Source organism: Ictalurus furcatus, chromosome 23 (genome assembly GCF_023375685.1).
Source record: "Ictalurus furcatus strain D&B chromosome 23, Billie_1.0, whole genome shotgun sequence".
Lineage (NCBI taxonomy): Eukaryota > Metazoa > Chordata > Actinopteri > Siluriformes > Ictaluridae > Ictalurus > Ictalurus furcatus.
The window spans coordinates 4,382,169-4,402,828 of record NC_071277.1 but is presented as its reverse complement, the minus strand read 5'-3'; the positions used below and the strand labels follow the sequence as shown (position 1 = coordinate 4,402,828).

General features: G+C 38.4%; 1 protein-coding gene across 2 annotated transcripts; it reads left to right on the top strand.

Moving 5' to 3' along the window:
* Window positions 1-684: 684 nt before the first annotated feature.
* Window positions 685-12,356, top strand: terf1 (telomeric repeat binding factor (NIMA-interacting) 1). 2 transcript variants are annotated; one of them, XM_053612233.1, is made up of 12 exons: window positions 685-695; window positions 867-929; window positions 1,021-1,214; window positions 2,703-2,798; window positions 5,015-5,142; window positions 5,401-5,487; window positions 7,658-7,807; window positions 7,930-8,024; window positions 8,942-8,980; window positions 9,114-9,211; window positions 11,605-11,678; window positions 11,833-12,356. In XM_053612233.1, the coding sequence occupies exons 3-12, from the start codon at window positions 1,043-1,045 to the stop codon at window positions 11,989-11,991; spliced, it is 1,098 nt and encodes a 365-aa protein (XP_053468208.1). In that variant the 5' UTR covers window positions 685-695; window positions 867-929; window positions 1,021-1,042; the 3' UTR covers window positions 11,992-12,356. The 2 variants fall into 2 exon arrangements, with proteins under 2 accessions (XP_053468208.1, XP_053468207.1); XM_053612232.1 differs by lacking the exon at window positions 685-695 and having other exon boundaries at window positions 903-1,214.
* Window positions 12,357-20,660: the final 8,304 nt, after the last annotated feature.

Here is a 20,660-nt window from a genome sequence, read left to right as displayed (position 1 = left end):
TAAAATAAAAGTAAAATAACATGAAATTGAAAAATAATCTATACAAGTGTGTCCGGCGATACCGGCGGCGATCACTGCCACCTGGTGGTCATTTGGACTAACAACAGTTTTTTTTTCCTTGACACAAAAAGATTTGAAATAAAAAAAAAAAATTTTAAAAAACCATCATTCAGAGGTTATAAACGATGCGTGATCCCGTTTTATGATGATGATTATTGTTTAATTAATTTATTTAAAATGATTAAAAGAGTGTACACAAATTAGCCTAGTCCATTAATATTTATTTTGTGTCTATACTGGCTTAAGAAGGGTGAATTTAAGGTAAACTGTTAGATAAATTGAATGAACTGTGATAGGGATGCAATAGTATGGCTCTATTTTAAGATATTTTTTTTTACCCATGGACCCCGCCCCCATTTCTACCCATGTACACATAACTCCGCCCCCAAACCTTCTGGTGGTTCAGCTAGTGTTAGTATGCTAACTAGAGTTACCACTAGCAAGGACTGTCATGACATTACTTTCAATGTCACTCAGACATCCAACTGCTTGAAAGCTGAGTTACAACTCTATAAACGTGCAATTTCTCCTCATAATGATTAATGAGGATGTGAGGATGCGTTGGGGGCGTGTCTGTAAAATGACTGACAAGAGGCCAATCCCAATACAAACAAACACTCCGGACCGGAAGGCAGGTATCCAAGCTGGATTCCCCCCAGCTATGCATTATACTTGTTCTGGAGACACCGGCTTAAACTATAATTTAACAACTCTAAATAGTTTTCTACATTATTTGTACAAATAAAGAATGAAAAATATCGACTGTTGCACCTTTAATGGTATTTGTTATTGCTTGTATGGTCCAGTTGGTGGCAGTAAGCGCATCTAAAAAGACAGAAGAAGAAGAAGAAGAAGCAGCAGCAGCAAAAGTAGAACGCATTCCTTAATTCATCTGAGTTTATTTTCTCAGTTTCATACACACACAAATTGAAACTGCACTGTGTTTTGTTCCTGCTGTAGGAACTTTTACACGGCGGTCATTATGGAGGAGAACCAGGAAGTGATATCGAGCACAACAAGCGCCAGAGTGAACATTTGTGAGGTAGAAAGTGTGGCTAAGTCGTGGATGATTGACTTCAGCTTCCTGTCATTGTGTCGCTACTACAAAGAGCAAAACGTCGAGAAATTTAGCAAAACGTTAAAAGTGTTTGAAGGTAAGACTGCTAAGCTAGCTTCTGTTATTCGGCTGCTTTACTAACGGTGCTTCTTCCCCCTCCTGCGCAGTGATTGGCCAGGTTCTTTGCTAAGATTGGCGGATTCTTGATGTGTAGGAACTCCTAGCCAATCAGATTGCAGGAGGCGGGACTTACTGGTACATGAGCGGGAAAATAAACAATTCGATTTAAGCTACTTCAGATGAAATTAAACCACACAAAATTATAATAACCGTTTTTAATCAATTCATTCATTTACTTCTCTCTTTCAGGGCCCCACAAATAAAATCCATTTCTAGTCCTAAATAATAGTCAAAATACAACAATATATTGTTGACATTTAATTAGCACTAATATACATAATTGGCATTTACAGCCAGTATATTGAAATTAAAACGCCAAACATTAACTTTTGTTCTGCTTTAGATGTATAAAACTTGATAATTTGAATAAAAAGTGTCATAATTAGCAGCATATTGCTCCTACATATATAAGGAAATGCCTAAACTGCTTAAATTTAATGGAAAATCCATCCTGAACAACTTGCATATTAATCATTATAAATAAAATGTAATCTTCAAGAAAAAATTTTTATAATGTAATTCACTGTTAACTTTAAATTTCCTTACATTGCCCACAAGGCTATTTGACTACCTAATGAAAGTGATGTCATCTCTACCTGAAGTGAGTGATGCAGCAGCGCTTTAGTGTTCTAAGGCGTGTTCGAATTCATTCGGCACTGCGCAGACCGGTCGGCGGCTGACTCGAAGCAGTGCATGTCGGTTAAAATTTTTGTCTGACTTGAGATGGTGCAGACGCCACGTCGCTGTGACGTACGGCATCAAAGTACCACGATAGCAATACGAGAGCAGCCGGCTCCCTCAGACAGCGCAGCTTCTCCAAAGCTATCTGGTTAGAATTGTTTCATAATTCCAAATAAATCGATTGCGATCCACAAATAAATGTAGTAAGATTTACAACAATTCAACAACTGACCAATCGTAGTACGGTCTCGCTCCAGGACGGGAACAGAGTCGTATTGCACTGAACTCGCTTATTATGAAGGCTCTCCAACATGGTCGATCGGGAGGAATGATGACAGGAGAGTGGTTCTAACCATCTAACAGCATCACTGTAACAACATCTAAAAGAAAACAAGCAACAATATGGGTCATAAATTCTGCGCCATATAACTGCGCCAGCAACGTCACCCAGTGATGTCAGCACGGCGCAACCGCTAACTCTTCACAGGAATAATGAAAATACAACACCAACCTGGAAATTATCACCAGAAATCATAAAATGTGTGAAATATTTCAATATAAGCATAGTTTCAGGCTGGACTTTTCCTTTAACGGTGCATTATGTTATACATTCGTTCTGTATTTACAGTACATCATACACCTGATAATGTACTGTGAGATTTACATCAGATTGATCGATTCCTTCTGTTTATGTAGAAGTAAAACGTTGTTTGTATTTCTCCAGCGATGATCGACGACGAGTACCAGCTTCAGGACAATCAGCAAACGAAGAGAACCATCTGCTGCTTGCTTTCCAGGATAATGGATGGCAAAAACTTGGGTGACTTTTATTTTCCTTCTTTGACACGTTTGATTTAGTACAGCTGTATACAATTTAGAAACAAAACCACAACTTATTCTCTATTTAGTGACTTTTGCAGCACGGTGTAGAATATCCCGCAATTTCCTGATGTCCCACAATGCACTGCAGTAGTTAGTGTTTATATAGTGTTGCATAGAGGATGCAGAACACCCATAATGTAGACCTTTTACAGGTTACAGTGAGTACGGTTGCACAGATCATAAATCTATTAGCTGCTGTAGCCAACCAGGCAAGCAAAATCCCCAGTGTGCTGCCCAGGTTAGTGTTCTAGTTGCCTGGAAACCAACAGCTAAAAGGTGGTAGCTAACGTAGTGTATTAACAAAGCACATACTACCACAGTATCCCAAAAGTCTCCATACACAGGGGACTATGTTCACCAGAGCCACGTCGGTTGTGCCTTCGTGGACGTTAATTTCTCGGTCGGTCCTCAAAAATTCCAGTGTTTTTGAATTTGGCAGCAGTGCCGTGTGTGATGTGCTGGCCGTGTTTCCTGTTAAAGTCCAGTGCAACCTTACAACAGCTCTCTCTCTCATATATATATATATATATATATATATATATATATATATATATGTGTTATAAACCAAGTATGAAAAAGTTTGGAAGACATTTTGCTAAAAAAATTTTTTATTTCCCCTATGTATGGAGACTTTATGGACACCCTGTACTACTGGTTAAATGCATTAAATACAGACCTTTTAATGTTTGTGCTCTTGACCGAAAAGGTTTTGGCCAGCGCTTCAGCTATGAGCTGTTGTGTTGTGTTGTGTTTTGTCCCCGAATCTCACGTTAAATATATTATTTGTGTTTGTCGAGGGTGTTTATTTTCTCTTTGATTATGTTTAAGATTAGTCTTTTTTTTTCCAAGATTAAATCACTAATGAATAGTTAGTTGGCTTCGACATTTAAACAATTCCCACCCATGTTCACAAAGCCCCGCCCCCAGGATCTCTGGTGACCTGAAGAGCATCTATAAAATGATTGAGAGTAGGCGGATCCAAACACAAACAAGCATTCTGTACCAGAAATTAATTTTCCAAACAGGCTTTCTCAGCAACTTTTTGCTAAGGTAATGAATGAATCCATTGGGGTTTTTTTTTGTGTTCTACATGTCTTCTAGGATATTTGTACAAGTAAGGAATAAAAAGTGTAACTTTTAAAGATCTTATAAACTTGTAAACAAGTGTAACTTTTAAATATCTGTCAGAGAACATGGAATGTGCGGCTTTAAAATCGGCAACAATAAATGATGTCATATCCTTTTAGCCCAATTTGTAGTCCTGTATAAACGTTAATAGCTCGGTGCTCGGTCCTAATTAATTTAGGACTGTAGTTTAATAAACTGGAATTAAACTAAACCTTTTAAGCAGTGTGCACCAGTTTCCCCCAAGCCCTTTCACACAGTGGTGTATTTTGGATATAAATATAACTTTGTGCTCGTGGAACACTGTTTGATCTCCACGGTGTTTAATATAAAATGCTCCCCTGCCTTAGAGGACTTTCTTCCTCAGTCACGTGACGATTTCGCCTCCGTCTGATGGTGACTGGGGTTATGTTGGGAATAAAAGTTAACATTGACAGTAAACAGAAGAAAGTCATTGTTAGTGACTCTGGGTATTAGGCTAAAGCTCGCGGTATCACGTTACGTGCGTATGACGTCATGCGCCGTCGACTAGGAAGCGGCTTGTACTTCCGGTTAGTAAAAACCCGCTAGTGTTCCATTTGAGAGGATATTACCTTTCTAAAATTCATACACTGGATGGTAGAGTACATAGTACATAGTGTAAGTGTATAGTACATCATTTGGGACACGACTTTAGTATTTACCCTCCGGTTATTAGTATTATTGATTTTTATCGATTAGTTGTTGCAGCTCTACTATATTTATATACGTCACTGATATCGTTATCGCAATAAATACCAGAAAATATCGTGATTATAGTTTTAAGTTCGTATCGCCCATCCCTACACACCACCATGAAGTGTATCGAGTTTAAACTTGCGAACCAAATGAGGAGCTTTCTATGCAAACGTCTGAAAGCATTGTCTGGTTGTTGACCGAGGAAATGAGTCTTGCAAAAGCTTAAATTAGATTATTCACATCCGTAGTTCATTAATATTAATGTAGGAGTTAACTATTCAGGAATTGTTGTGTGTGTGTTTGTGTTTTCAGATGTGCATTACGACCTGAATAACATAGTGACTCCTCTGATGTCGGCTCTCTCCGTGTGGGACTGCCTGAAGGACACCGCAAACGACGATGCACTGTACGACAACATAAAGAACCTGTTATTTATTCAGGTCAGGATTCAGCACTGCATAGTGTTTACACCATTTTCTTCATTCAAGTGACGTCGTTGTGTAGGAAGCGAGGCCGTTGCAGGGCACACACATGCGCGTAGACACACACGCACATCTCCATGAGAGGAGTCGACGAGACCTGCCATCAATGCGCCTGTCAAACATCTCGAGCTCCTCCATTTTGTTTTAATTCCTTTGAAGCGACATATAAAGTGTGTGCAATAAGGTGTGTGTTTTGTCCGTGTTGTTTTCCTCCAGTGTGTTGGTGTGTGTTTGGAGAAAGGAAACGCTCAGCTCGCAGCACACACACTGCAGTGGTTAGAGAAAGAGAGTGATATACCGCAGGTAATTTCCTCTTAATTACACGTTAACGTTGGTAACAAAACAGATACGACGCTGATCAGCTGTGCAGGGCTGACGTTCCCATTTTACTCTGGTAGCATAGCGCTCTGTCTCAAATCAGCCCTTGCGCACTGCGTTCTTCCACTATGCACTAGGAGTGTCTAGTACCAGGATGTTGGTATTGCAGTAATGTCCTGGTGTTTTTCTTTCTCTGTTTTCTTTCTTACTGTCATTTATTCCTTCTTACACTTTCGTTTTTTCTGTAGCCTTTATTGTTTCTGTTACGCTTCTTATTCTTCTTAGTCTTCCCCACTGGGAGTCTGTGGCAGCCCTATGAACCGTAAGTAGGGGAATGATGAAATTTGGCAGAGTCATAGATATGACCATGATTAGTATCCGGACCAATTATGGGGTCTCTAGGCCGAACTCTGTAGCGCCACCATTAGTTCAAAAATTCACTTTTCAAATGGTTATAATTGTCGAACACTTTGTCCCAGAGAAAAGAAATTTCAGATTACTCGCCTCATGGTGATCACAATCCATATCTTACAGAAAGATTTTTCGCTACTCCTTGTTCAAATTTTTACAAATTCTTACCGAAATTGGCTCAGATGATCAGTGGACAGAGCCGTACAAAATTGACTGAACAGAACTTTGGTGTTCATATTTGATCAAAAGTTATGATGTCGCAAATTTAACAATGTTGACCCAAAATTGGACCGGAGGCTGTATCTCTGCTATACTTTGATCACTCGTAATGAAACTTGGTAAGCTTCATCGGCAGTATGATCTGAGGGTCCATGGCGAATTTGAGAACAGTGTCACCTACAGGTCATGAGATTTGAAAAATGAATATTTTTGCATATAACTTTTAAATAGTTAGTTTGAAAATTATTATCTTGATGTCTCCGGATTCATTGGGTCATGGCGAATCTGTGGATACCAATTTTGCCAGGATCGCACGAACCGCATGTCCACCATTTAGAAATTTTTCATATTGTAATATCTTTTCAAATATCTGACATATGAGCACAAAAATGGGTAGGGATCATTCATAGCATGTCCTAGGTACCTGAGAAATTTGAATGCAGTGCCACCTAGTGTTCTAGAGATATAAGGGCTAGTGGTGGCTCAGTGGTTAAAGGCTCTGGGTTACTGATCAGAAGGTCAGGAGTTCAAGGCCCAGCACTGCCAAGCACTGCCAAACCCATGTTGGGCCTTTGGACAAGGCCCTTAACCCTCAATTGCTCAGGTGTATAAATGTAAGTCACTCTACCAAATGCCATAAATGTAAAAGTGTGCTCATTCTCATCCTGGAAGGTCTCCTTAGCATCAACACAAAGTTGTGTCATCTGGCGCACTGTGATAAGTGATAAGCACCAATTGTAGGAATCGATCCTGGGATCGATTCCTGTCTGGTGCAACTTCTTAAAACTGTGTGATGTGTCATTCAGTTCCTTTCTTTTGTTATTCTCAGTTGTGCTTCTGAACCGATCTTTTATTCATTCATGTACATTCTATTTCTCCTCTTCATGTTCTTCAGGCTCCACACTGCGCTTGCTGCGCCTTCAGTGCTTGGTCCCGTTAATCGCTGCTTGCAGCTTTAATTTTTGTTTTTTTCTTTTCTTGTTTTTCTTCTTCCTTATGCTCTTTCTTTCTTCTTTATTTTTTTAGTTTCTTCTTTATCCAATCTTTCTTTTAACTTTTTTAAAACATCTTGATTTTTATCTTCCTTTTTGTTCTTTCTCCCTTTTAACTTTTCTTATTTCTTATGCTCTTCTTTATTGTTCTTTCTGTTTTCTTTCTTTTTTCTTAGTTTTTTGTCTATTTTCTTCTTTAGTAGTTTTATTTTTCGTTTTCATCTTTCTTGCACTCTTTAATTTTATCTTCCTTTTTCTTCTTTTTCCTTTATTTTCTTCTTCCCTAAGAATTTTCTTTTATTTCTTTTTTAGTTTTGTCTTTCTGTTTTCTGTTTCCATTTTCTTCTTTCTCCCTTCATTGTTTTAACTTTTCTTATTTCTAATGTATTTTTGTCTAAATTCATTCATTTATTTATTTATTTATGTAACTTGTCTATTTTCTTTGTCTTTTGTCTCAGTTCTTTCATTTTTATTTATCTTTTTCTTCTTCTAATTATTATTATTATTATTACTACTACTACTATTATTCACAGAAACTGCAGAGGAAACTGTCCACCGTTGTGTCTAAGAAGGATGTGTACAATCAGCTCCTAACAAGGTTCTCCTTTAATCACCTACAGAAGAGCGTGAACTCGTTCTTGGACGCATTCATCGAAAAACACCCTTCTGACTTCTTATTTAAGGTATTAAATGGGACCTGTAGTTTCTCTTTACCTCGCTCTCACCTGTAGGAGCTTTGCATGCTGATGGCTTTCATTATCGCAGCTTGAAATACATGAGAGTGGTGAGACGTCCTCTCTTATAGGCTGCCTCCAAAGTGGTACAGGTTCGTCAGGAGAGACCGGAGCAGGCCGATGTGGATCAGAACAATGAGGAACTAGAACCGGACAGTCCTGTAAAGTAGGATACATTCTCAAAAAAGCTGCTTATTAGTCCTAGAAAAAGTACAGTGAGACAAGCACTGTGGCAGTGGGCAACAGTCAATAATATCACAATACTTAAAGATAGAGTCCCCTCTGAAAGTATTGGAACAGCAAGGCCAATTCTGTTGTTTTCGCTATACATTGAAGACATTTGGGTTTGAGATCAAGAGATGAATATGTGACGTCAGATCGGAATTTCAGCCTTCATTTCCTCATATTTACATCTAGATGTGTCAAACAAGTTAGAACATGGCTTCTTTTGTTTGAACCCACCCATTTTTGTGAGTGATCAAAAATACTGGAAAACGCGACTGATAGATGTTTCTTGCTGCCCATGTGTGCTCTGTTAGACTGATTGTATAAAGAATGAATAGCTCTGAAAGTCTACTCTTGGTTTGAGCCCTAGGTTTCGCCTGTGAAGACTGTATTTATTGCTAAAAAGGATAAACCAACATGAAAACCAGAGAGCTGTCTATGGGAAACCATTTTAAAGCTGAGAAAAGAGGGAAAATCTTCCAGAGCCATTACACAAGCATTAGGCATAGCCAATACAATAATTTGAAATGTCTTGGAAAAAGAAAGAAACCACTGGTGTACTGAGCAAGAGCTGAAATTCTCATCTATAGTCTCGTGTTCATCTTTTGCTCTCAAACCCAAATGTATTATAGCCAAAACTAAAGAATTGGCTTTACTGTTACAGTGCTTTCAGAGGGGACTGTATTTATTTTACCATACATAATGTATTTAAAGTAAGTGGTGAGGAGGTGAAAATCAGTACAATTTTAGACTTGAATTCAGACAGTCTTATTAATACTCCATCTTATTACAGTTTATTCCAAGAAAATGTCGACTGTAATCACCAAATTGTCTAACTGGAAACTTGCTTTATGTTAGGCCTGAGATAAACGCTGTTTCATCAGAGCTTAATCTGAGGTGAGTGTTCAGTTATCTTCAAGTTCAACTGTAAAACCTTATTAAAACCGACGCAGTGTCATGGCTTTAAATGCAGGACTGTGTGCATCCTCCCATCTTCAGTAATGCTGTTATTATGTTTTGTTTCTCACAGACCCAAAAAGAAGCTTTTCTCCAATAAAACTCTTCATCCCTGGAAACCAGAAAGCACAAAGAAACTGCAGTGTCTTCCTCATCGAACAGACAAATTAAGTACGAACTTGTGTTTTTGAAAAAATGTTACTTATGTAACATGTTATTTATGTGACTGGTGACACATCAAGTGTGTGTTCTAGCCTCTTTCTGGTAGCATGTGATTGGCTGGTGTTATGTGGCTTGCTTCTCCTATTTAGAATATTCAACATGAATGCTGCTACGAGTTATCACTCAATAATATGCAAAAAGAACTTGTTTTTTTTTAGAATAAATAAAAATGGGAGATGAGCCAATTGACATGTTAATCTGCAATGAGTGACACTTGTATGTGTTTTGAACTCTCCAATATTAAGGGACAACATGAAGGCCCCGCCCCCTTCCCCCACATTAGTCCATGTCTATCAAATGTCAACCTGGAGGCCCCGCCCCCTTTCCCGCTGGAAAGATGTAGTGGCCTGAGGCACTTGTTTTGTCATACAGTGCCCTCTACTAATATTGGCACCCTTGGTAAATATAAGCAAAGATGGCTGTGAAAAATTGTCTTTATTGTTTAACCTTTTGATTTTTAAAAAAAAAAAATTTAAAAAATCACAAAATATACTCTTCACTCTAGATATCAAATAATTGCAAACAAAACACAGGTTTATCCAAAAAAAATCTTTTGTTAAACATAAGTGTGCGACATTTATTGGCACACCTGTATATAATTCATATGAGAAATATATTTGAAGTATATTCCCATTGATATTTAAATTTTTTTTAGTGTACCTGGGTGACTAGGAACAGGAAATTGTTCAACCATGACTTCCTGTTTCACAGGGATATAAATATGAGGTAACACGTAGGCCAAATTCCCTTAGTCATTCATAACAATGGGTAAGGCTAAGGAATGTAGCTGTGATGTGCGGCAAAAGGTTGTTGAGCGTCACAAAATGGGAAGTGGCTATAAGAAAATAGCACAAGCATTGAAAATGGCCATTTCCACCATCAGGGCAATAGTTAAGAAGTTCCAGTCTATTGGAAATGTTATGAATCTGCCTGAAATTGGACGCGTGTCTATATCGTCTCAACGCACTGTGAAGAGGACGGTTCGAGTGGATAAAAAATTGTCCAAGGATCACAGCTGGAGAATTGCAGAAGTTAGTTGCGTCTTGGGGTCAGAAAGTCTCCAAAACTACAATCCGAAGTCACCTACATCACCACAAGTTGTTTGGAAGGGTTTCAAGAAAAAAGCCTCTACTCTCATCCAAAAACAAACTCGAGCGTCTTCAGGTTGCCAGACACTACTGGACCTTCAAATGGGATCGGGTTCTATGGTCAGATGAAACCAAAATAGAGCTTTTTGGTAATAAACACCAGAGGTGGTTTTGGAGCACACAGAGAGGTAGCCATATGGAAAAGTACCTCATGCCCACAGTTAAATATGGAGGTGGATCTTTAATGTTTTGGGGCTGTTTTTCTGCCAGAGGACCTGGACATTTTGTTAGGATACATGGCATCATGGACTTTACCAAATATCAACAGATATTAAATGAAAACCTGACTGCCTCTGCCAGAAAGCTTCAAATGGGCCGTGGTTGGATCTTCCAGCAGGACAATGATCCAAAACATACATCAAAATCAACACTAATATGGTTTACTGACCACAAAATCAAGGTCCTGCCATGGCCATCCCAGTCCCCTGACTTATAAACCCATAGAAAACCTGTGGGGTGAACTGTAGAGGAGAGTCCACCAGCATGGACCTCAAAATTTGAAGGATCTGGAGAGATTCTGTACGGAGGAACGGTCTCAGATCCCTTGCCGTGTATTCTCCAACCTCATCAGGCGTTATAGGAGAAGACTCAGAGCTGTTATCTTGGCAAAGGGAGGTAGCACAAAGTATTGACTGAAAGGGTGCCAATAATTGTTGCACACTTGTATTTAACAAAGTATTATTTTTTGATAAACCTATGGTTTGTTTGCAATTATTTGATATCCATGAGAGCAGAGTATTTTTGTGAATTTTTTTTTTAACAAAAGATCAAAAGGTTAAACAATAAAGACAATTTTTCACAGCCTTCTTTGTTCATATTTACCAAGGGTGCCAATATTAGTAATTAAATTACTAGTTTTATTTGGCTTAATTTATAGGTTTGTGTCGGCTTGCTTTCTTTGTTTTTCATATTCTTTAATTAATACCAGGCATGTTAATGACTCGGTTTCACAAAATGTTCTCGATGGTACTCTTCTAAGTACTAATCTAAGTTCTTGTAGATTATATGATTGTATACAAACTGTTGCTCATGCAGCATCTCATGGAGTAAAGCACTATCTACCCTCTTCCGCATACACGAGTTTACAGGCGCCAATGATTGGTTAGTGTCACTGTGATTGACAGGAGATAGAGAAAGTCCCATATGGCTATATTCTTAAATGCTAATAAAAGTTTTATTTTGCACTCTGTACAGAAGTATCCAGAAGGAGTTGTAAAGTGCCGCCACCGTCACAGAAAAACAACATTTCCAAATACCGATCCAAGAAGGTAAGGGTTTAGATGCCCAGTGTATCTACTCGGTCCTGCTGAGATTACAGATATCTGTTCTAATAGAGGAAAAGATACAAGTCTGATTATTAATATATAAATGTTACAGAGGCTTCATACACGTGTTAAAAATGCTCTTTTGCGTCCGTTGTAGATGTGGATCAGCGAGGAGGACCAATACCTGAAGGCCGGAGTGAAGAAGTACGGTGAAGGGAAGTGGTCCAAAATCCTGGAGGAGTTTGATTTCGGAGATCGGACCAGCGTCATGCTGAAGGACAGGTGGAGGACGTTAAAGAAACAAATGAAGGTTTGAATCTCTGAACTCAGAGCTCAGAATTTATACGTTTTTTTTTTTTTTTTTTTATGTAATACTGATGCTTTAAGGATCCTGTAATGATGCTGTGCCATCTAACAGATTCTGATTCATTTCAAAGTTATTAGATGAAATAAAACTCCAAATAAACAAGGGAGTTGCATTTAAAGATGCCTGAATGTGGAACCTTTGCTACAGAAATGTACATATAACATTTTGTTACTGTTTATTATGAGTGACTGTAAATAATGTTTTTACAATTGTTTTTTTTTTTTTTAACTATAAGCATGCAAAAGTGAATGCTGAAGCTTACATTGTACAGAAATATTGCATACAAATGCTCCAAATAAACAGGATTGGATGTACATGTGTCTCTAACCTCATTGAATTTAGAACCTATAAAGATAATTGCATTATGTAGGTTTCTGATGCGGTCAGTGTGAACATGATGCCTGGAACACCATAACAACACCCTAGCAAACCCCTAGAAACCACCAGGAACATCATAGTAACTGCCTAGCAGCAACCTTGCAACCAGCAGGGATATCAAAACAACTGCCTAGCAACACCCCTAGCAACCACCTAGAAGGCTATAGCAAGACCCTAGCAGCACCCTTTTTTGTAGTCCTGAAAAATTAGGACTCTCCAGAACAGAAAAAAAGCTGTATATGAAATAAGCTCATATCTCAACCAGAAGTGAAGTTTGGTGAAAAGAGAAAAGGTAACGCCTCATCTGGAACACCAACTACTTGGAGCACCCTAGAAAAAACCTAGGATGCAATAGCAACTGCCTGGCAACACCCTAGCAACCACATGTTACATCACAGCAACCACCAGCAACACTCTAGCAAAAAGAAACCTGGAACAACATAGCAACTGCCTAGCACCACCCTAGCAACCACCAGGCATACCATAGCAGCTGCCTAGCAACACCATAGAAATCAACAGCTGTACCATAGCAAGACCCTAGCAACCACTTGGAAAACCCTAGCAGCAGCCTAGAAACATACTAGTAATATCTGCGCTACTACTCTTTTTTTTTTTTTTTTTTTTCCTTTTTCAAACATTCTTTCTTTCCAACTTTCTTTTAGCTCTTTGCAAGCACTGTGTATTTCCTTCAGGAAATGAAAATCTAATTTCTATGGTGCTTTTAACCCAAGACATTGCTCACAAAGCAGCTTTACAGAAATCCGGATGTAGATTACGATCACTAATGAGCAAGCCAGAGGCAACAGTGGTAAGGAAAAACTCCCAGAAGCGACATGAGGAAGAAACATCGAGAGGAACCGGACTCGAAAGGGAACCCGTCATCGTCCGGGTGACCCTGGATAGTAGGATTATAACGCCTTGTTCTTCTACAGTTGTATGCTATAAAGTGAAACAGTACCAAGTGTGTTGAAAGCATGTTCAGTATGAACGTCATAGTTTTTATCAATATAGCAAAGATTTTTAGGTAGAAGTTTACAGTATCCAAGTGAAGTTATCCACTGGAGTAGCACAACACACATATACAGTTGTGCCAAAAAGTTTGCATACCCCTTGCAGAATTTTCTAAATCTTAATACTGTTAACAAAATAAGAGGAATCATAAAAATCCTATGTTGTTTTATTTAGTACTGTCTTGAATAAGCTATTTCACATAACAGATGTTTACATATAGGCCACAAGACAAAATAATAGCTGAATTTATAAAAAATTACCCTGTTCAAAAGTTTACATAACCTTGATTATTAATCCTGTGTGTCGTTACCTGGATGATCCACGACTGTTTTTATGTTTTATGAGAGTTCTACACGAGTCCCTTGTTTGTCCTGAGCAGTTAAACTGCCCACTGTTCTTCAGAAAAATCCTCCAGGTCCTGCACATTCTTCGCTTTTCCAGCATCTTCTTCATATTTGGCCCCTTTGCAACAGCGTCTATATGATGTTGAGATCCATCTTTTCACACTGAGGACAACAGAGGGACTCGTACACGACTATTACAAAAGGTGCAAACATTATCTGATTCTCAAGAAGGCAACATGATGCATTAATAGCCATGGGGGTGTAAACTTTTGAACAGGATGTTTGGTGTAAATTGTTAGTATTTTGTCTTCTGGGAGACATGTAACTATCTTATTTAGTGTCTGAAGGGCAGTACTAAATAATAATAATTAAAAAAAGATATTTAAACAAAATATTAACTATTTATACCGATCGTCCTGTTATTTTGTTAACAGTTAAGATTTAGCAGATTCTGCAAAGGGTATGCAAACTTTTGGGCACAACTGTACATTAATGTTAATAATTCTAATGCTAGGGACAGTACTGTGTAAAAGAAATGCTGTAGAGCAAACATGCCTTCACAAATAATGAAATTAAATGTGTCTATGTTTTAACAAAGATATTATAAAAACATGTAAAGAGTAATAAATGAAACAGTAAATATTTGATATGATGACCCTTTGCTTAAAAAAAAAAAAAAAAAAAGTAGTCTGAGGTCCAATGTGTGCAGTTTTATAAGGAAATGAGCTGTAAGTTTTATTGAGGATCTCGCAGAACCAGACACGGTTCTTCTGGAGACTTTGACTGTCTCACTTACTTCTTATTTTTACAGTAAAACCCAGCAGTGTTCAACGTGGTTTTTTGTCTGAAACATAATATTCTGCTTTCTTTACTGACACACACACATTTTTCTCTAACATTTCATTTTGGTCTGGAAAACGAAAATGTTTTTTTTGTACCGATTCGATAATGTAGAAGTCATAAAATATATTTTTTTTAAAAAGCTACCTTATATAAGTTTGTGCTAAAAACAAATAGGGTGCCTAAAACGTTTACACCGTACTCTATATTCATGTATGACACTGAATGCATGATGCAAATGAAAAAGAAACGAAGACCTGTGCACCAGATAAGCATTTAATTAAAGATGTCCTCTACAGTATGTAATTAAACTGTGTTAAGTTAATTAGCTCTACCTCTGGCAGCATAATGAAGTAAACAGAGTGCTGGGTTTATTTAAGTGTGAATACACACAAGGGAATAGAAATGTTGTTATGAAAAATATGCAAACCTACACACTGTAATCCTCTAAATCAAACATCAGGCCTCCAGGAAGTTGATTAGAATAAACATGTCTAATCACACATGGATTGATGACTGTAAATTGCACCTAGGTGTGATTGAAGTGTGTTAATGTGTGTGTGCATGGGGCCCTGTGATAGACTGACGGTTCATTCAGAGTGTATTCCTGCCTCGTGCACTGGGTTCTTTAGATAGACTCCAGATCTTACCGTGTCCCTGACCAGGATAAAGCAACTACTGAGTGATATTGAGTGAATCTTGGCTGTTAGATCTATCATGTCAAACTGACACTGTGAATGATTATATACACTATGTACACTTTGTTTTCTCTTTCCATTCCTGCTCTTTGGTGTGTCCCTCCTGTGCTCTGTGTCTCTGTGTCATCAGTCTGGAATGCTCCTTTAATCCAGCATCTCTAAACCATTTCAGATGAAATCTCTACATCAGCAACACAACTGCTACGTTTATTCGAAATCCCAACCCTATCATGCTCACTGTATCTCAGTGATGAACAATGTTTTTTGATTCCACATTTCAATTCCTACTTACAGCTCCTGAGCCAGTTGGTGATACTCATTCTTTTACTCATCCGGACTTCATTCCTTCCAGACTTTCTTCCTTACGGATGTCCTTATGATCTTCCTTCCTTTCTTCATTCCAGTCTTCCTTCATTCCACATTTCCTTCTGGACTTCCTTCCTTCCTTCCTCTTACCCTTCCATCCAGACTTCCTTACATCCAGACTTCTTTTCTTCTGGACTTCCAGACTTACAATCTTTCTTCCTTCCAGACTTCCTTCTGGACAGCCTTTATTCCTTCCAGATTTCCTTCCTTCCAATCATCCTTCTGGACAGCCTTTATTCCTTCCAGACTTCCTTCCTTCCAATCATCCTTCTGGACAGCCTTTATTCCTTCCAGACTTCCTTCCTTCCTTCCATCCAGATTTCCTTCCTTCCCAACTTCCTTCTGGACAGCCTTTATTCCTTCCAGACTTCCTTCTTTCCTTCCTTACAATCTTCCTTCTCCCGACTTCCTTCCTTCCTTCCAGATTTCCTTTCTTCCCATCTTCCTTCTGGACAGCCTTTATTCCTTCCAGACTTCCTTCCTTCCTTCCAGATTTCCTTCCTTCCCAACTTCCTTCTGGACAGCCTTTATTCCTTCCAGACTTCCTTCTTTCCTTCCTTACAATCTTCCTTCTCCCGACTTCCTTCCTTCCCAACTTCCTTCTGGACAGCCTTTATTCCTTCCAGACTTCCTTCTTTCCTTCCAGATTTCCTTCCTTCCCAACTTCCTTCTGGACAGCCTTTATTCCTTCCAGACTTCTTTCTTTCCTTCCAGATTTCCTTTCTTCCCATCTTCCTTCTGGACAGCCTTTATTCCTTCCAGACTTCCTTCCAGATTTCCTTTCTTCCCATCTTCCTTCTGGCCAGCCTTTACTCCTTCCAGAATTCCTTCCTTCCTTTGGACTTTCAGAAATCAAATTATGTTTGCACCCCAGTTATGTTCACTTTTTGACCTGGGGGGAAATTAATTGATGTAAATAACTAACATACAGTATAAGCTTTATTTATTATGCTTTTTGGCTGACTGCCATACAGTTTGGCCCAAGTAATAGAGTGTGTGTAATGTGGGAATATAATAATATAAGTATGTAAAAATACATTACATATATTAATGCATTCACATAAAATTACAAGTAAAAGTTCCTGTCTGTATTTCTTTCTGTCTCACAGTCTCTCCTAACACCTCTGTTTGTGTCAGCCTTTCTTTATCACTCTTACCCTCTCCTCATTTTTCTTGCTCTCTTTTCTCTCTTTCCCACAATGTCTTGTCTTCTGTTGCTCCCTCAATCCCCCCAAACCCTCCCCAGCCCCACCAGTAACAGGTGTGAGTGTATGAGCTCAGTGGGTTCTCATGCTCAGTGCACTTGCACAGCTGTGGGACAAAACTAACGCGGAATAAATGCATCAAAATGGCCACACACACACACACACACACACACACACACACACAGAATAAAGTGAACCCACTGCGAATGTGCAATCTACCTACACACACAACACAGTGAGACACTAAAACTACTAAGGTTACACTAACATACAAACTGAGAATCAGACCAAGAGCTGTGTGTATGAACGGAGACCATTCAGGATGCTGAGAAGAATAAAGCTTTGTTATTTGTAATGTTTGACTTACTAGTTAATATATAATTCATCTAATTTAATGTCCATCTCCAAATCCATGAATAAAACATTCAACACACAGTAGGCCAATTCTGCAGGAAATCTACAGACCAGGTAACACTGGTGCTATTATCTATAACGGGTGTAAATGTGTGGCATGGATTTTACAAGATGGATTCCTTTAAGATTCTGGTCCATGTTGACATGATTGCATCACGCAATTCCTGTCGATTTTTCAGGTGCACTTTCATGCTCCGAATCTTCCATTCTGAGACGTCCCAAAGGTGTTGTATTGGATTTAGATCCAGTGACTGGGAAGGCCACTGAAGAACATTGAACCCATTGTCATGTACATGAAACCAGTTTGAGATGACTTTGGTGTTGTGACATGGTGCATTATCATACTGGAAGTAGCCATTAGAAGATGAGTCAATTGTGGCCATGAAGGAATACACATGGTCAGCAACAATACTTAAATATACTGTAGCCTTCAAGATGATTGATTGATTGGTATTAAAGGGCCCAGAGTGTACCAAGAAAATATTCCCTACATCATTACACCTTTACACCTCCACCAGCCTGGACTGTTGACACAAGGCAGGTTGGGTCCATGGATTCATGCGGTTGGTGCCAAATTTTGACCCTAATATTTGTGTGCCTCAGCAGAAATCGAGATACATCAGACCAGGCTACATTTTTCCAGTCTTCAACTGGGTAGTTTTGGTAAGCCCACTGCAGCCTCAGCTTTCTGTTTTTGGCTGACAGAAGTGGAACCTGACATGGTCACTGTTGATCTGCTGTTGTAGCCCATCCACCTCAATGTCTGTCGTTCTGTGCATTCTGAGATGTTTTTCTGCTCGCCACAATTGTGCAGTGGTTATTTGAGTTACTGTAGCCTTTCTGTCAGCTCAAACCAGTCTGGCCATTCTCCGTTGACCTCTCTCATCAACAAGGCGTTTCCGACTGCAGAACTGCTGCTCAGTGGATGTTTTTTCTTTATTGCACCATTCCGAGTAAACTCTAGAGACTGTTGTGCGTGAAAATCCCAGGACGTCAGCAGTCATAGAAATACTCAAACCAGCCTGTCTGGAACCAACAATCATGTCACGGTCAAAATCACCGAGATCATGTTTTTCCACATTCTGATGGTTGATGTGAACATTACCTGAAGCTGCTGGCCCGTACCTGCATAGTTTTATGCATTGCACTGTTGCCACACGATTGGCTGATTAGATAATTGCATGAATTAGTAGGTGTACAGGTGTTCCTAATAAAGTGCTCAGTTAGTGTGTAGAGATAGATAGATAGATAGATAGATAGATAGATAGAAAAAAAAACCACATTTACATGTTTTATTTAATGAAGAAGGATATATTATACATAGTATCCACAAAACAATCAGTTCCTGTTATCACTTATAGCAGTTACAAACAGTCGTTCCCTCGCCAGCCTTACTTTTTGCTCTTTCTTGAAGTTAATATGACAAAAAAATACATTTTAAACTCAAAGGATCAAGTATTCTTTCATAAAGGGTTAATAAATATTCTCCTTCTCTAAAGAAAGGTTTGTTGTATCAAAATTTTAATTCTTTTCAAAATCCATTTCCTGTCAGCACGAAGCATATTAATATAAACATGTGCAGCCAGAACTAAAGTCCAAGCTGTTTTTGAAAATTGATTTAACACATTTAAACAGAACTGTTGTACAGTATGCATGCACAATATACCATAAGTTACAGCCCGGAAAAAGAATGTATCACCTCCTTCTCTGCAAAAACTGTCCATCAATACCCCATCATAGGACCACTGCTGACCAGATATTGTTTAGATCATGGACTATTCTCACAGCAGTGACACTGGTACAAGTGTACATGTTCCCATGGCTGAGTTGTTCTCAGGACCCCACAGTGTTCACAGAAACCTGATATCTTCAAGTGTGACAATCAGATTTAATATCACAATGGGAAATCTGTAACCAGCAATTAACACAGCTGACTCACACGCATGCACACACTACATTTGGCTAGAACAAACTTTCCAGTAGTCCATTTTAGTCCAACAGTGCAAGAATTAACTACAGAACCAAAATAGCAACTACAGAGCATGTGCAACTATAATAAAGCTAGAATTTGTCTGTAGCAAAATCCATAAACCTTCTTTTTTGTGAATAGTTCATGAACAGAGCAGCATCTTCAAGCTCTTACCTGACTCATCATGGAGGAAACGAAGATGTAGCAATGTGACCGATTTGTGTTTCATGCTCCAAAACTTGACAGACGTTACTAGATGTTTTAGAACAGTTTAATAGATTTCACATGATCTGTAATGTGTTATCTGTAATTATTCATGAAACATTTCGCTAGCTAGTCTAGGATGCTAGCTAACCATCAAAAGCTACTGCTAACTCATCCGTACGCTACGTTAATCTCTTGCTAACACATACAGTAGGAGAACATTGTAGCAGCACGTTAAGGTGAATTCTAAATAAAAAGTGAGGATAGATAATTGACCCTCCACAATTTAATTTAGAATATTAGTTTGGTTTCTGAAGGATACCTAGCGTTAGCATTGACTATAGCAGTGCCAACATTGCTAACAAGACAATCCTAGCAGGGGGGAAAAAAACGAATTTGCAGATATGAAAGGAAAATAAACAAATTAAGCAAATTGTCTGGAGAAACAGGAACACAACATACTCAAATTTATTTATTTATTTATTTTTTTTTTTAAAAGAGAGAGTTAGCTGTATTATTGTACAATCTATCTGTTGACAAAACAAAAGAACGCATTCCACCATTTTTGGTACAATTAATTCGTTTTCAATTTTTCTTTTTTTTTCTTTTTTCCATTTCAGATCCAGCCCACCTTTTTTTTTGGTACCAAATATACTAAATGCTCATGTGAAACCATCAAGCATGTTTCTAGTGCATGTGATTTTGGAGAAAATGAATATGGAATATTACCCATATGGAGAATATGGGTAATATTAGCGCCATCGTTTTTTCCAGACCAAAGTGACTACAGTCCCGCCTTCTTGTTTTCTATTAGCTCATAATACAGAGGTTCGCAGTTTCTCACATAAAGGTTAATATATCAAGTAAAAGTATCTGTTACGAGAAAGAAATGCTCCCTTTCCCCTTCAGTGAATTGGTTTTTCCTTTGGGTGAATTTGATCCGTGCTTTAGTTATAACATCATAAAAGTTTCCAGTTGTCTCCTGTATTCACAAAGCAAAGAGGGCTCAAACTGTAAACGCTATGGCGAAACTGTAGATGTTGACAACTATTCTGCAGAACACTAACAATAACCTCCATTACACACTGTATTTACTGTATGGATTTTCAAACTACATAATCAGTCCATACAGGATTTTTCTGATTGTTGTAGCCAAAAATGTTTTGGTTTTGTTTTTTCAAAATTTGCG

What these genes read in the sequence shown, in the direction of transcription:
- terf1 (XM_053612233.1), top strand. Translation starts at nt 1,043, where the DNA reads ATGGAGGAGAACCAGGAAGTGATATCGAGCACAACAAGCGCCAGAGTG. An exon ending in AATGGATGGCAAAAACTTGG is followed by an intron (nt 2,799 to 5,014) that starts GTGACTTTTATT and finishes TTGTGTTTTCAG; the next exon opens with ATGTGCATTACGACCTGAAT. An exon ending in TCATCGAACAGACAAATTAA is followed by an intron (nt 9,212 to 11,604) that starts GTACGAACTTGT and finishes CACTCTGTACAG; the next exon opens with AAGTATCCAGAAGGAGTTGT.